This window comes from Nematolebias whitei, chromosome 14, assembly GCF_014905685.2.
Source record: "Nematolebias whitei isolate Nwh7 chromosome 14, NemWhi1, whole genome shotgun sequence".
Taxonomy (NCBI): domain Eukaryota; kingdom Metazoa; phylum Chordata; class Actinopteri; order Cyprinodontiformes; family Rivulidae; genus Nematolebias; species Nematolebias whitei.
Window position 1 is genome coordinate 5,778,550 of NC_056511.1, and position 17,529 is coordinate 5,796,078.

General features: G+C 42.1%; 1 protein-coding gene across 1 annotated transcript in view; it reads left to right on the top strand.

Moving 5' to 3' along the window:
- tmem132e (transmembrane protein 132E) overlaps positions 1–17,529 on the top strand; it is a gene marked incomplete at its 5' end in the record, with an annotated part of 183,306 nt that overhangs the window by 126,033 nt on the left and 39,744 nt on the right. Inside the window, 2 exons of the mRNA XM_037688218.1 lie at positions 1,492–1,635; positions 16,515–16,720. Coding sequence (XP_037544146.1) covers positions 1,492–1,635; positions 16,515–16,720 — 350 coding nt within the window. The remainder of the gene's footprint in view (positions 1–1,491; positions 1,636–16,514; positions 16,721–17,529) is intronic.

A 17,529-nucleotide genomic window follows, 5' to 3' on the forward strand; every position in this document is an offset into this window, starting at 1 on the left:
ATAAACTACTACTTACTACTTGTACTACTATTCCTACTTGGTGGTTTTTCACTTATTGCGGGGCTTCAGGGTACGGATCCCCTGCGATAAACGAGGGACTACTGTAGTTACAGTTTTTACTTTTAGCTACTGCTCAGCTTCTGTTAGCTTTTAGCTACCATTCTACTACATTTAACTTCTTGTTACCTTTTTATTTTTAGCTTTTAACTATCATTTTGCTGCTTTTAGCTAGTGTTTTGCAACATTTAATTAATAGTTGTCTGTTTGGGGCAGCACGGTGGCGCAGTTGGTAGAGCTGTTGCCTCTCGGCGAGAAGGTGACCGAGTCAAATCCCGGCCCGGGTCCTTTCTGGGTGGAGTTTGCATGTTCTCTCCGTGCATGCGTGGCTTTTCTCAGGTACTCCGGTTTCCTCCCACAGACCAAAAACATGCATGTTAGGCTGATTGGTAACTCTAAATTGTCCCTAGGTGTGAGAGAGAGCGAGAGTGAATGGTTGTTTGTCTCGTTTGTCTCTATGTGTCCCTGTGATGGATTGGAGACCTGTCCAGGTTGTCCCCCACCTTTCACACAGTGACTTCTGGACATGGACACCAGTGACCCCCCGCGATCCAAAAAAGAAGAAGCGAGTAAAAGATGATGGATGGATGAGAGAGGATTGTTATTGCAGTGCAAGACTTACTGTATGTCACATGACTCTGTTAGCCAATATCTTTGTTGCTATTTGAGAGTCTGGGTTGATAAACGCCAAGCTTAGTTCTTTAGAAGAACCTAAACTTTAGGCTAAAGAGATCCTATCCCAAACCTTTGATGCCAGAAGACTCTTCTAAAATATCAATTCATTTCTCTTTCTTCTGTTTCTTTTAGACCCATTTCTTTAATGATGTATTTTAAAAATGGCTTTTGTTTGTTCATTCATTAAATGAGTTTTAGCTGTTTCAGCCTGATTAAGTTTCCAATGCGTTAAATTGTGCAATGACTGAAAAAAAGACTTGAGCGAGTAAAGGAAAGTTATAACACAATGAGACAATGTGAACCATCTGAACTTGATTTGAGGCTAAAGTGCTAAAACTCTAATCATATAAAGATTAAATACCTCAGTCTGAACAGCAGTATATTAAATGTCTTGCTTTTTTTCATTTTAGCCTGAAATTTAAGCTCATAGGACCACAAATGGCTTTCCAGAATGATTAAAATAAAAAGGTATGACTTTTCTGTCCTTTCCATCCCCGTCTCAGTTTCCTCCTCTTACTCATTGGGAGGAAAAAAAAGCACTCTTGAAATGAAAATGTCAGTTGATGAAATCCAATGAGAGACATTTAAGCACACAGAAATGAGTTCTGCTCCGGCACAGTGTCACCTGGCCGACACGGGGGCCGTGACGATAATGAGTTTAAACATGGACCTCAGCAATGCTGATGAGAATATAAAAGAAAATCACTCCCCGCCTCTCACTGCTACATAAAGGCCGTGTCTATTTTTCTACCTCTGCAGGACACCGAGATCATCAACACGGCCATTCTGACCGGGCGCACTGTGGCCATTCCCGTCAAAATGGTCTCCATAGAGATGAACGGGGCCGTCACGGACGTCTCAGCCTTCGTGCAGTGCAAGTCTTCTAATGAAGACATCGTAAAGGTACAGTCATCCGTTTCTGGGACAAGATGTAACTCAGGGTAAATGTAATCTCTTTAACCCTCCACAGCACATCACCAGGGAGGCATAAAAAATACATTTTGAGCTGCTTCATATGTGTTCCTGATTTGATTCTTGCCTCAGTCAACACCTGTGAAGGTAGATACTGTAAGCTTCGACACACAAATCAGTAAGGTTACAAACGAACTATAAAAGCTCCTTAAGATGCTTTTATAACTGCAACACCCATTGGTCCATTGGGGACACCCATTGGTCCATTGGGGACACCCCTTGGTCCATTGGGGACACCCCTTGGTCCATTGGGGACACCCCTTGTCCGACGTGCTCTGCTGAATGTCTCTTCTGGTTCACTTGAGTTCGATGGTGGCAGGGAAATGCCACACCAGGATGCAGAGCAATCATCGCTCGTGCTTGAGGGGAATCCAGCGCCAGAGAGCAACGTCAAGTCTAGTTTGTTGATTAAATAAATTAAACTGAGATCTCAACAAGCTGCAGAGCGCATTAAGACACCGTGTTGGTCGTTTTTATTGCACTCCGAACAATCACAGTCATAACTGATTCCATTATAGGCTAATGGTGTCACTCTATAAAGTAGGGGTCTCTAAATAGAGGACTGTAATCCAGATCCAGAACCAGATCTGGACACATATTTTGTTCAAGAGAATTGTATATTTTTAAATGTATGCTTTTACTTGCACACATTTTCCCTGTTTGTACATTCACCCATTTTAGGCAGTACAGATTTTCTTGCAATTCATGTTAACTAATTTTGTAAGGTGCAACTTTTCCTACATTTACGGTAATTCATTTTATCTGTTGATGCTCTTCTATAGTTTGCTCTAGCATTTACGTTAATTAGTGTACCGTATTTTTCGGACTATAAGGCGCAATACCAATGAACGGGTATGTTTTGATACATAAGGTGCACCAGATTATAAGGCTCACTGTTGATGTTTGAGAAAATTAAAGGATTTTAAGTGTCTTATAGTCTGAAAAATACGGTATCTGGCTGGCTGTTTCTGATGCAGGCCTACAAAAAGGTACAGGCTGAAAAAACTATAAAGTGAGTGAAGAAATCTAGCATAGCTCAAAAGAACTTAAAGCATATATATAAATATACATATTGGACTTTTGACAGAAATATTCCTTTAAGCCGACCTCACTGAATTTTATTTGAAGGCTGTTGGTATGGAGCGTAGTGATGTGTCATAGTGTTGAAATTAATGAAAGTGATGGTGGAGAAAAAGATGAAGTCAGTGATGAATAATGTATGTTAATATATTCAAATATGCAACAGTGCAAACAGTGCAGTCTGCATCTGGTTCCACTTTTGGCTCATAAGATTTCTCCCTTTAGCTTAAAGAAAAACTCTAAAACTGAAGCACTTTTTTAAATCATCCCTCCAAAACCTGGAGGTTTGCTGAAAAACTGTTAACCAGAACCTTCATTCCTCAGCCTCACTTGGAGACAGAAACGTTAATCAAAACCCATTTTACTAATTTAAACATTTCTTCTTGGGTTTTAAGTAAAATGTCTCTTGTGCTGTACATTGGCACTGTTTATAAAATTATGGCATCATATTAAAAGCACAAATGTTTCTAAAAGTTGGGTACATACGAATGATTCTTCCAGTCTTCATTTTGTAAAATCGTTTGATTTATCAGAAAGTTTCTGCCGATAGTGTTGCAAAAACAGTTGCTGCAGGGACGACACTAGCTAGATTAAATTTTTGTCCCTTGTTGCAGACCGGAGAGGAGGAATCGAGAATACCATCCATCCATCCTTGTTGAGCGCATGATAAGTGAAAAATAAGAGAGGTACCGACATTTTGGTGTGTGTGTTGCCACTTCAAAAGCCAAGATGGCTGCCACCAGCTATGTATATAAAGTGGAGTTGCATTTGGGCCCAAAAAATCTGACCCAGCCCGTAACAATCCCTTCCGAACCCCACCCAACCTGACAACTCATCAGTAATTACAGGTCCAAATCTGAAAAAAAAACAGACATTTTTCATTAAGCTTTGACTACTTATATAGTTATTAATGATCGGCGGACGTTTGCAGCTGAGTAAAGGAGGCAGAAGGTTTGAGCTGAGGGGGTGTTTGTCCTTTCATGGCCGTCAAAGGGCATTAAATCCCTGCTTCTGCATGCATTCTGCATTATTCAGACATGGACCCTGCTCTGACATGTCTGATATTTTGTGATCTCACCTGTTTGGGTCGTCGGCCGTGCGCGTCCGCTGAGTTCAGTGGCTGAATGAACGTCCATTTGGGCTGATGGATCGCTGGCAGTAGTCCATCTGAAGCTTAACTGAACTTTTTACCTCTTTCAAGGCCGGTCAGCACGCGGTCAAATGGTCGCATGCGGCTGGTGATTGTATGGCAATCCATGCTGCCATATAATTGGATCGTCAGCCGCACGCGTCCGCTGGCGCAATGAAAGCCCAACACCAACACATTAAGCACATTATTACGGCCTGGCCCGGCTCTAATCCGGGTCGGCTGGGGCTGGGCTCCAGGTTTGGGTAAGAAATGACAGCTCTAATGTCAACTAACAATCCATATCATTTGAGAAAACTATACTTGGTAGTTTTTATATTATCTAAAAGTATAGTTTCCTCAAATGATTGGAATGACCTAAGAATATTTTATAATGGCCAAGGTACCAGTGGCCACCCCCCGGCTCCACCATTGCACCTAACGAGGATAAAATTGCTCCTTCACTCCAGGATCTCTCGCTCTGTGCTGCCTTGGATAAGCAAAAAATAAATAAAAAATACCCCTCTTCTAAACAGTGTAACTCCTACCTACTTGAACATCTTGCATCAAAAATTTTAAGGTTTACTTTATTCTCTGTTCAGTTTCATTAAAAAAAAAAAAAACTCATCTTGAACACCACAAACATTCACTCTTCAAATCCCTCAGCAACGAGGAACGTCGGCGTACGACTTGTTAAAAACTAAAACGATGCCGCTTTGTATTACAATCTGTAAATTCTTAGATTAAGTAACTGGAATAACTCTCAGCCACTTCCACGCCAAATTTCAGCTTCAAAACCTGTCTGGCTGAATTATAGCTATTTTTGTGCTTTTTTTTTTTTTTTATGTCACTTTGCAGTAGCGGCCATCTTCATCCAAGTTGACTCCAAAAGTTAATGAGCTGTAGATGTACATCATTACTGAGAGGTTTGTCTGTTTCATGAGATGTTCTGTGCTAAAACAGCACAGTTTGCGGAAGTAACTAAAATGCAAAACCCATTAAGCACTAAAAGAAAACCAGGAAAATAATAATGTGAAAGCTGTTGTGTTGGATATAAGTGGTGTATAAACATGATGTTGATTGTCAATTGTTGTATTTCTTTAAAACACCTCCGCTTCAAACGTTCGTGTGTAGTCTCACCCCGCTCACCCCAGACTTTTGTCTCTAAGCCGACCACCACCGAAGCCTCTTCCTGCAGAGGATCCTGCAGACCAGTAATCTGTACAAGCTGCTGTGATTTACACCGCTTAGATCATCCCTCCCGGTTCTTTTCTGGTCGTGAATTCTCACATGAGAAGCACTAGGAGGAGCCAGAGGAACCTAATTTACTTTTCCTTTCCCTGACAAAGAGTCAGAGTGTCTGACAGCAGCAAATGGACGAGGAAAAAAATTGTTTTAATGCAGGAGAACTGGAGAAACTACTGGAGGACCTGACAACCAATTGCAACGTTTCTGTTAATTCAGTTTGTACTTTTTAGTCAACTTCAACGTTTTATTTAAAGGCTGTAGGACTGTTTGAACACAGCAGCAGCTGAATTTGAGTTTTCAGACACATTACCACCTTCACCCTGAGTCAGCGGTTTACGTTTTAACACTCGTTCATCCTGGTTCAAGATTATCGCAGCTTATCTGGCGTGATTATATCAAGTCAGATTAATTAAACCCTCAGCCAAAGTCCAAGGCAGAAATGTTTTTGCCACAAGCGCTCCCACGTGGACGTGAGCCAGGGCTTCCTGCCTTGCTAGCTTTGCTAGAGGCTCTGAGCTTCTTCTTGCTCTTCTCCGGCGCCATGTTAGCGATAGAGAGAATAGTTTGTCATTCAGCAAGCTCAACAGGCAAAAAGTTAGCTGTGCTGTTCCTACGCGCTCCCTCGTTAGCAAGGCTAAACAAGGAAGAGCGAACTTGGCAGGTTAGCAAGCTAAACAGGCCAGAAGCCAGCAAGGCAGAAAAGTGACTCTTACCAGAGCTCAACGGGGTTAGCAGATGCTACGAGTTAGCAGCTAAACGAGCAGGATCGAACCTTGTAGCGACGCCAGGGGCAGGGAGCAAGCTCACCTCCAGTCGGACAGTTAAGCCACACACCTGTAGTCAGGTTAAAGCGAGGTGAAGTGCAAAAAGATTAGGGAAATGAGACCACGCTATATCCCAGGTGGGCGGGGCCTCCTGTGCACGCAGCAGTCTCATTGGCCTTGACAGGCGTCTGGAAAGAAACTTCTTCAGGTTTGTCTCACGAGGGCGCAATCCCCCATACTCATGTTGTACCGAGTGTGCTGACCGAAAGGGAATTTTATTGGCAACAGTCAAAAGCAAAAATGTTTTTGCCTTTGTGTGTAGGTTTGTTAGCAAAATACCTTTTAAAATAATAATAATAATAATAGTACTTTATTTATAAAGCCCTTTAAAACAACCACAGTTGCCACAAAGTGCTGTACATATAAACATTTAAACACTAGTTGTTAAAACATTAAGATTAATAAAAAAATAATAATAAAAACGGTGCAGAGCAAAATTCAGTGTGTGCTAAAAGACAGGGAGTAAAAATATGTTTTTAAAAGAGTTTTAAAACTGGACAGTGAAGGGGTTCGTCTGATGGGAAGAGGGAGATCGTTCCACAGTCTTGGAGCAGCAACAGAAAAAGCTCTGTCCCCTCTGAGCCTCCGCTTAGACCTCGGCACCTTCAGGAGCAGCTGATCAGCTGATCTCAGGCACCGAGCAGGAGAGTATGGGTGAAGCAGCTCAGAGAGGTAGGATGGAGCAAGACCATTTAAACTTTTAAAAACAAATAAAAGAATCTTAAAATGAAAAATAAAAAAGGATGGATTCTAATTAAACTCTGTCAATAATTACTGGATGGACAACTGTAGAAGTTAACCACATTCAAGATGGCCGCCACAGCTAAATGACATTAGGAAACACAAAACGGACCATAACTCCGTCATTATCTCAGACAGTGGTTTGGTGTGGTAGTAGCTGAGAGTCATTTCCTACACATCCGTCAAAAACTAACAGATCACGCAAGATCAGAATAGTGAATGTCGTCGTCAAGTTTGGACCGGAGTAGCTATAACTAATCATTTCTTACCATGAGATGGTTTTAGTTTAAAAGGGCAGTGGTGGCGCAGAGGTTGGAGAAGGTGAGCCTGTGATCGGAAGATCGTTGGTTCAACTCCCAGTACTGACAACATCAAATGTGTGTGTGATAGATGAAGCGCCCTCATTTGCTCCACTCTGGGCCCTTGAGCAAGGCCATTAACCCCCACCATCCGCACCCCTGGGCGCCCTAGATGGCAGCTCTCTGCTCCACACAGTGGTCTGTGGTTGTGTCAGGAAGGGCATCCGGCGGAAGAACAATTGCCAAGTTTTCGTGCGACTCAGTTCGCTGTGGTGACCCCTGAAGAAGGGAGCAGCCGAAAGAAGAAGAAGAAGAAAAAGAAGTCTTGGTTCAACATTCTGGTGTGAAACCCGTCTAGTGATCTCAGTTATTTCAAGGAAATCTTGACCTTTGGTTTGTTTTTGTGGTTTAGCAGCTTCTGAAGGTCAAGTGGCGGATTTTACCGACTGACGTTAGCCGTTTGTGGCTCCTCTCGGTTCCTTTACAGCTCGCAGCGTATGCTCGGCCTGTTCCCCCTCGTGTACTCTGATGTTAGCTTCCTTACTCTCTGTGGCTTCTTGTACATCACTCTGTAGCAGTTAATAACTTAGAAGCTCGAGAGCGGGAGAGGGAGAGAGAGAACAAATGCAATTATAAATTAGAGTCATAGCAGACTTCAGATCAATACATCTCAGTGTATGGATGTGTTTCGGGGGGGGGGGCGCTCCAGTTGTGCCTTATTGTGTTGTGCTGTCAATAGAAAGGAAAAAAAACCAAACAGGACAGGTGTTGCAGTGGGACGGCTGACCTCAGCACGTCGTTCATCATTTTTCATGATCCATTAAAGACAAGGCGCCAAGCCGTGTGATATTGAGTGGGCTTGCTTCGGCGATCCTGCCATTGAGCATTCTCGACTAATTTAAAAAGAGCCCTTCAAGCCCAGGAAATGCATGAGTCATGACGGTTCAATAAAAAAAATAAAAAAACATAAAACGAAAGAAAAGAGAAGGTCTAAGGCTGCACTGATTTTGTTTGCACCACACTCGTTCTCACGCCACATCTCTTTGTTGTAGTTTGTCCTCTTTTTGCAGAGAGCCCCTCCTGACTGGTGCGGCAGACGCCCAAGTCTCTTTCAAACCCCGTCACATCTCCTGCTGGCCTCGTGTCATAAAACTGCCGCTCAGACAGCATTTAAACAAAAAGAACTTCCTCGCTGAATGAAGCTTTATTTTGAGCCCAGCGCTCTCATTTGGATATTTGCCAGCCTACAGGCTGTTGTATTCTAACTCTGGGAGTAAAAGTAGGTGAGATGCTGTCATTTTTCTTTACCGTCACTTTTATTTATTTAGTTTGCTCTTTGGAAATAACTAAGCTGCAGTGAAGAGCCTGTAGCAGATAAGCCGACCTGTGTGTGTGTGCAGCGTTGTTGTACAAGGTGGAGAGAGCAGAAAAAACTGAAGTGTGACAGTGTTTTATAGGGTAGGACATATTTGCTGGCCTTAGTGGATGGCAGTGACCACCCCCCCTCGATCATTGTCTCCCGTGGCGTTGTGACTCATGTAACCCATGTGAAGCCAGAGATAAGGCCCGTGTGTGCACATCACATCACACGCCTGTGGTCATCCTGTACTGTACCCTGCTGAAGGCTCTCTGCGGCGCGTTGCCCTCCGTGTTGGTGTGACACATTTACCTTTAGTTCAGGTCCAAATTTAGCATCTTCAAAAGTACAAGATGTAACTCAAAAACATCTGGTCATTCAGACGAATTAACACCCTTTGGATCTATTAATATTTATGTCATATTTACCATACCGTAACAATTTATTTATAGAGCACTTAAAACAGCGACAAGGCCAACCAAAGTGCTGTACAGACAGAACAACAGGTAACACACAAACATATTTATCCACCATATCTGTATGTGTATTTGCTTTTACAAATATCTTGTAGAACCAGTACACAAAAAGATGTAAAAAATATATATATTTTACACATTCCCTCTATCACTCTGTCCTAAAAATACAAAACTTAGACGTTTTATCGCTTTTCTGTCTTTATCACAGTTCAAGGTCAAGAGTCTGAATTATTCCCAAGCGGCAATTTGTTCACAGTCAGTAGATACACAAAACATCCGAACTAGACATTGAGACATTAAAATACCAGAAATCAGCACTGTTTGTTGAGAAGCCTGATCTCTACAGAGATGAATGAGTTTTTCAGTCTGTTCATTCTACATCTGAGCAGCAGATACCTGCGTCCAGATGGAAGCAACCTGAACTCACCGTGGAGAGGATGATCAGGATCTGCCAGAATCAGCCTGGCCTTGTTCACTGACCTCACCTTGTGCAGGTCAGTGAGGTTCTGTAGGACTATGCCAGCAGTTTTTCCTGCACATCCTGACATTCCCCAAGAGTTTATTTCTATTTCTGCATGTTAAAAGTCCAAACCAACAGATGAAGGTAAAAGTTAAGAAACTCGATAAAACATTCTCATAAAAGTAGAATCAACATTAAACCACAGAGCTGCTGATAAAATACATTCTCTGTTGGGCCTTCTTACAAAGTGGGTTCACATGGGGGTCAAAGGTCAGTTTGTCATCAAGAACAGTTCCCAGATATTTATATTGATGCACCTCCTCGACAGCTTCACCGTTAATGACCACAGGAGCTGCAACTGAAGAATCTTTTCTAAAATCAAAGACCATCTCCTTTGTCTCGGAAACATTTAACTTTAAAAAGGAAGACTCAACCATTCAGTGAAGTCCCCGACCACAGGCCTGGGGTCTGGGTCATCACAGCTGAGAAGAGACAGGATGACGGAGTCATCAGCAAACTTTAAAAAAAATAAATAATTTTCAGTTTTGTCGCCATCAAACTTCAGTCAAGTGCTGAAATGAATAATAGCTGAGAGGAAACTGTAAATGGGCAGAACAAACATTAGCCTAGCTAAACCAGCCCTTCTTGTATTTTAATAGTCTAGAACAGAGCTTTTCAACAAAACTGCTCAGGGGGCCACAGTTTCTGAAAGCCAACAGCTCGGGGGGCGGACATCCAGCGATTAAAATCATTATGTAACCAGCATTTACAATGATCCGTTACCTTTTAAATGTGTTTATTTTATTACATTGAATCATAAATGCAATAAACAAAACCCAAACCCAGAAGTCCACCCCCCACAAAAAAAATAAAAAATAAAAATGTTTTTATGAAGTGGGCCAGATTGAAGTCGCCTGTGGGCCGGAAATGGCCCACGGGCCGCCCGTTGAGTAACCCTGGTCTAGAATGTATTTCAGTATATTTTGTCAAAATGTGTGAAAAAAATGAAAATTATATTCAGATTATTGTACGAGGTATTACTGAAGGATGTAATTACAGATCAGCTTTAGGTGGGCTGATTAGAAACTCAAACCAGGTGTGACACAAAAACAGGAAGTGAATTTAATCATAAAGTGACTAACAAAATAAAACAAGAAACTTAAGTTCAAGATAAAACTAAACATCTAAAAAAACATGAAAAAATGTTGACAGAGATTAAACAGAAAACTGAAGGATTTTTAACCTGATTATGTTTAATGTTAAACTAAAGGGTTTTGTTTGTTTTAAATGAAAATATTTCATAATATATTGTGTCCTTTTGTAGGACTCTGCGTTCACTTTAAAGTAAAGGAAGCAAACATTTATATTTTGTTTTGTTCATCGTCAATCCTCTGAAAGGAAACAATTCATCACGATGGTAAAATACCTGCAGCGGTTTGACAAAGAACTCATGTATCCTCATCAAGTGATGATAGTTCTTTATTGCATCCAAACAAAAGACTTTAAACTCGCAGCTTCCCACAACAACGGATGATTTTCACCCTCATCATCATCAATAACGCCGACAACGGGCTAATGGGGGCTGGTTCATTTAGCTAACAGAGCTGAATGAACTCATTGGTTTCCTTGCTCTGGAAGAAAACACGCATTCATCACACCAAGAAGAATTTCATAACAACTCCACGACACGGTCCCAGCACGTCTCACCATATGTCAGCGCTCATCTGAAACACGCACACGTGATCTCTAAACCGAGCCGCCGTTTGTCAGAAGGCTGTGGCAAGTCATTCAGTTCAACGTTTCATTTGATCGTAAGATCTGGGATGTTCGAGACTCCTGTTTGGACTCAGACTGCGGTGTTGATGAGAGCCACGGGGGGGGCGGCGCTTCTATTTGCCCACAGTTAATTCATGTTGGGAGTTTTGGACTCTGAAATTAAGGGAGAGAAGTTCACGTTTGCTTCTGCATGTTTGACAAAAGTAAACGCGTGGAAACCAAGTATCACCTGTAGCTGCAACAGTTAGAAATCATGTGACCATACCTGTGAACTTGTTGCTTTTTGGCAAAATTTGCTGATTTCAAACAAAATGTAATTTATGTGCATCATCTAGAGCTAAAGAGGGTTTTATGGGGGGTCAGGGGTGTGGTAGACGGCATCATTTCCCATTGACTGGACTTTAAGAAACAACTAAATTTATGTCTACAATAGAACATCTTTGGTGGAACGCGAGTCATTTGGCCAGTCACAATCATGATGTTTGACAATAGGGAAATATTTCCCATGGACGAAGGGAACTGGTCTATTTTATAACTAGTCACTTCTAATGTTGGACACTGTTACGTGTAAGTCTCATCTGCCAATGAATTAATATGCTGTTATCGCCGTTCGACCACAGCGTTCGAAGCCAGCTCGTTATTCCCGTGTGGAGCGAGGACTCGAGCCGACACAAAGAACAGCAGAAAAAAAATAACGTTTTCGCATTTAATTTCTATTAAGGCAGATAAAAGTTACAGAATTATTGCAGCGCTGGACTTCGTCCCGACCCGCCGCGATCCGGAACTGGAAACGAAGTGCCGTACTCGACTCTAGACTCCTCCCCTTTAAGGGGACGAGAGTGCAACCTCGTTGGATCAGTAATGAAACACGTGTTGCATTCAATCTTATTTGGTGCAATCTAAAAGTTCCTGGGTGTTTGTGTGCAACTGTCCTTGTGTGCATGCAGAAGATGAACAAAACCCTCTCCTAACATGACAAACGGCTCCAAGTGGCTGCAGAAGTCTGACTGACTTCCTGTTTTCTCTAACACTTTAAACATCATTGAAGGACACATGTAACGCTGTGTAAGTTAAACTTCCATCCATTATCTTTACTCGCTTCTTCCTTTTCGGATCGCGGGGTCACTGACGCCCATATCCAGCAGTCAATGTGCAAGAGGTGCGGGGGACACCAGGGACAGGTCTCCAATCCATCACAGAGACACATAGAGACAAACAACTATTCACTCTCTCTCTCTCACCTACGGACAATTTAGAGTTACCAATCATCCTAACATGCATGTTTTTAGTCTGTGGGAGAAAACCCACGCAGCTCGGAGAGAACATGCAAACTCCACCCAGAAAGATCCCGGGCCGGGATTTGGACCAGCGACACTTCTCGCTGAGACACAGCAGCTCTACCAACTTTTCCTTCGGCCGTTCATTTACACGACAACAGCCCTCATTCTCTCTGAAACCAAAGGTTTATGAATCCAGGTCTCAGAGTGGAGATTTTCGGGGGAAACCCCCCACGGAGCTGTGAAATGCTCAAAGTATGAAGTTGCACATGCACACTCCAGGCGGCTGCAGTCCAAAGTTTTTCTGCACTAACAACAGTTATAATAAATGTCAGAGAGCAGAGTGTTTTTGTGCTATGCACCCTTTTTCAGCTTGTAGGAGCAAACTAATAAAATCCAGGCTCCAAAGAGACGTTAGCCCAGTTTAAATTCTAACTTTTATTATTTAAAACCAGTCTGCTCCACAGGTTTGGGTATTTTATCTCATTTGTTGTACTTTGGGATGAAGGAAGCTGAAGCAGAACAAAATGTGAAAGGAGCAGAAAAAGGTTGTAAACAGAACTAAAGATTTGAAGGATGTAAAATGAGCTCAATTCATTTTCTATGAGAAGAAAAGTGGCAGAAAAGGCTAAATATTTCAAAAACCTAAAGTTGCACCAATACCAAAAGTCAGATCAGGATTGTCCTGAAAGAGCTGACTGTTTTTTTAATTTATGATTTGTTGAAATAAATTAAAACTGTGGGACGAGAATCACGTCGAACAACGTGCGGAAGAAAAACGGATCACAACAGCGAGAATGCTTCATAAAGATTCACACAGTCAGGGCGCCTGTTGGAACCAGTAACTGCTGTTTTTCTCTCATATCAAACTGTTCATGTACATAACCAGCTGAGGGTTTGCTCGCATGATGCGTTTTTCCTGCTAAAGATGCAACTCAAAGTGTCAAAGTTGAACTGCTTTTTGCTGCAGAACGTGGCTGAACTCACCCAGAACTCAGTGATGCACCAGCGTGAGGGGTCACCTCACAACTGAAGCGTTAGCCGCTTAAAAGACAGAAGCTTCTGACTTAACTCGTTAAATTAGTTCAGTTAACGTTATGGAATAAATGTGTGAGAAGCCCTGAGGTTTCTGCACCTTTATTAACACCAGCAGTCGTTCGTGCTGCGCCCTGAGACCTGCAACTAAACCCGACCGGAGCTCGTTCTGACGGCATGTCTCCACCCAGGCAATCTGCTGGCGTCGTGCAGGATGCCACAGAGCATTAGCAGCAGCGCGGCGGCATGTGGTGGCTCAGTGTGTGAAAGCTCTCCTCAGCAAGCCCCGCAGGACCACTGATACCCAGAGTTGCTAACAGCTTTTTACTTGCAATTAGCCAGCCAAGTTCATCAGCCGCTAGAGCTGCAGGGACTGAAGTGGTGCTGCGGCGGAAGCGGCACGTTTCCACCAACGTGTTTGCGTGGCGTCCAGTCTGTTTCTTTATCACTCGCCACTGGAGGAGAAGACGGAGCCATTCATCTGTTCGTTAGCAAAATATTTCATAAATCACTGAACACGTTTTGATAGGTTTTGAATTCAACCCAGTTCAAGGTGGACACCACTGCTAATCAGCTTGAGCCTTAAACGACTAGATTTTTCAAACATCGGCTCAAACTCTGCAAAATGGCGTTACTGAGCCAGAGAGGAAGCCTGTCGGCTGTAGAAGCCCTGCCCCGCCTCAGCTCCGCTCTGTCTGAATGTGGGGATTTATATGAGACAGACCTCCAAGTTGTGATGAATCCCCAGCCCTGAGAAGACTGGCCAGCCCCCCCTCCCTTCGCCAGAGATTAGATCCTCTGATTACAAAACTCACCACCGCCCAACACCAGATAAATCTTCAGTGGAGACCCAAAAGCAAAGCCCTTCAAATCCAAGGCAGTTAATAATTCAGTTTTAGACGGGACTGCCTGTGGTTTTTATTGTGTGAATTCTTATGAAGCTCTGTTCTGATACTTTTTTCTTCTGTACGTCTTTCAACGCGATTCTCGTCCCGCAGTTTTCAAACTATTTCATCAAATCATGAATCGAAGTGTTCAGCTCTTTCAGGACAATCCTGCTAGGACTTTTGGTATTGGTGCAACTTTAGCTTTTTGGAATATTTAGCCTTTTCTGACATTTTTTTTCCTCAAAGATGAATTGAGCTCATTTTACATCCTTAAAAATCTTTAGATCTGTTTACAACCTTGTACTGCTCCTTCCACATTTTGTTCTGCTTCGTTCAGCTTCCTTGTGCAAATTTTAACTTTTTTTAGCTACTTTCCGCTACTTTCAGCTTTTTTTAGCTGTTTTGATCTCCTTTCATGTTCCGTCTGCTAACTACAACAATTTTGTACTTCTTCTAACTTCCTTTAGCTTATTTCTGCAAGTTTCAGCATTTTCTGCTATTACAGCTACTATTTAGCTGTTTTGTGCTAATTTTAGCCTTGTCGGCTAATTCTACCTTTTTTATACTCGATTCAACTTTTTTCAGCCAAATTCAGCAAAAATGTACTCTCTCCACTTCCTTCTGGTCATTTAAGTTTGATTCTGAAAATTTTTAGCTGCTCTTCAGCTTTTTTGGGGGGAGGGGGGTGTTGCTAATTTCAGCTTTTTGTTTCAGATAATTTCCACTTTTTTGTGCTAATTTCATCCTAATTGGGCAAATGTGTGTTCTTTCTGTTTTCTTTTGCTGATTTAAACATATTCTACCTTTTCAGCTACATTTTTGAGCAAATTTCAGCTGCTTTCAAATAAATTAAAGTTTTGCTACTTTCAACCTAATTTACTTCTTTCTGCTAGTTTCAGCTTGTTATGCTCCTTTCATCTTTCTTCTGCTAGTTTCTGCTTATTCTGCTATTTCAGCTGCTATTTAGCTGTTTTATGCAAAAATTTAGCCTTTTCAGCTAATTACACATTTTCTGAACTCATTTCAGCTCTTTCCACTTCCTTCTGGTAGTTTAATCTTCTTTCTGCCTTTACAGCTACTTTTCAGCTACTTTGTAAAACTAATTTAACCTTTTTTTTTTTTAGCTAATTTCCTAATTTTTGTGCTCATTTCTGCTAATTTATACACAATTCAGCAAAAACTTGTTCTTTCTGCTTTCTTCTGCTAATTAAGGCTTCTTCTTCCATTTCAGCTACAATTCAGCATGTTTTTTTTTTGCTAATTTCAGCTGTTTTTCAGCAAGTTCTTCAGCAATAAGCATTCACACTGCGTTTTCACAGGAAATGCAGTTTCTTTAGTTATAATTCAAAGGGGGGGGGGGGGGTTACATTGATACAAAAAATGGATTCAGGTTAAATTTGGAAAAGTCGATGTGTTTCAGCCTCAGCAGCCGATTCAACACAACAGATATCAGATTACAGGAATGTCTCGTGAAAGGTGAAACGTGTGAACATGTTTATTTATGAGCCGAAGGTGGCGTAAGCAAAGTTCAACTCAAATGTCAGAGGAGTGACATGTTTGCCTAAAAGCCTTTCCTGCTGTGTTGCGTGTAATTGTCCGCAGATCATTATGAGTGCAGGAGAGGTGCCGGTGGAGATGGGACGTGGCTGAAATGCTGGATTTGCTCTCCACGAGCTCGACAAACGCCGGGGCGACTTAGCAGCTCTTCTTTGACTGTATAAAGGATGCAAATGAGATTAGAGAAGAGCCCGCAGCCGCAGAGCATTTTGTTTACAGTGATTGTTCTCGGCTTTGTTCTGCCCAGGCTGAAAATCCGGCGGGTTTTTATTCTGACCCGACACGAGCAGATTTTCACTGATTTGTTCCGTATCTCTTCTCAAGGTTGGCAATTCACCTGGATGGAATGTAAATACAAACTTCACACTCTGGAGCCACACTGAGCCAGAGGAAAACCGTTACAGTGTGCTTCTTTTTATAAACAGCTTTATTCTGGTTTCCACAGCGTTTTTACTTTGCTCAGATGTTTTATACAACCGGAAATATGTATCTGAAAACCTGCACACTTCCAAAGTGCAATTACTTTTAGGTGAAGTGAATATCTGTTCATTTTCTGCTGAAATGCTGAGCTGTGGGTCCAAACTGCACCTTACATCATCGTGGATCTCTTGGATTCTCTGACGTGACCTTCACATGGCCTCTGATACCTGACCGTGATCTTTTACAGGTTTCCATGAATTGCGACTACGTGTTTGTCAACGGAAAGGAGACGCGAGGCTCCATGAACGCCAGGGTCATCTTCAGCTACGAGCACCTGAGCGCGCCGCTGGAGCTCACCGTCTGGGTGCCCAAACTCCCCCTGCAGGTGGAGCTGACCGACAGCAGCCTGAGCTTCATCAAAGGCTGGAGGGTTCCCATCCTGCCTGACCGCAGGTGAGTCTCTGCTCCGCACACACACTGATCCACAAACGATGGCTTCCTGCCTCTTCAGTCTTTCTGTTGAAGCTTCAGACTCCAGTCTCCTCAGCAGCAGTGAACTCTCTGCAGCTGCTCATAAATAACAATGTGCTGCTAAAGTTTGGTCATTTATAATATTTCCATGGCATAGTCTGTAGAAAAAGTTTTTAAGTGATTATATTTAGTATTTTAATTTGCTTCCCTGCCAACCTCTTACATCTTTTTGCTTCTCTCCTGTTTTCTTTTAACTCTACCTTGAAATAAGTAAATTTACATTAAAGCTGCGTTAATTTAACCTCTTAAGCCCCAAGGTTTTTTCTTGGTGCTCGACATAACATGCCCAAATCTAATTGAGATTTTCTCAGCAATTACAAACTTTATTTAAATAATCTTGGTATAAGAATAAAGCTAACACTTGGAATGTTCCGTCAGAAATGTATCACAGCAGCTGCTATAGTTTCAGAGATAATGAGGATGGAACATAAGGTGTTTTTTATTCCCCTTGCCTGAAGTTCTTCTGCATTATACCATGTATAAACCTTTTTAAAATACCATGAGTACGGCTACACACTTTTGAACCCTAAACTCTCTTGTGGACATTACCTGTGCAAAGATTCATGCAGCTGATGTAAACTAAAGCAAAGTTACAGAGGTTTTAGTAAAGGCATAGGTGTTTTGGCACAGTACGACTCATTTCAGCACAATTTGGCACCATCTGCAAAAGTGGAGATGTCTTGTTTTTACTTGCAAAACTTTTAGTTTTTTTAATGTAAAAAATGGCTTGG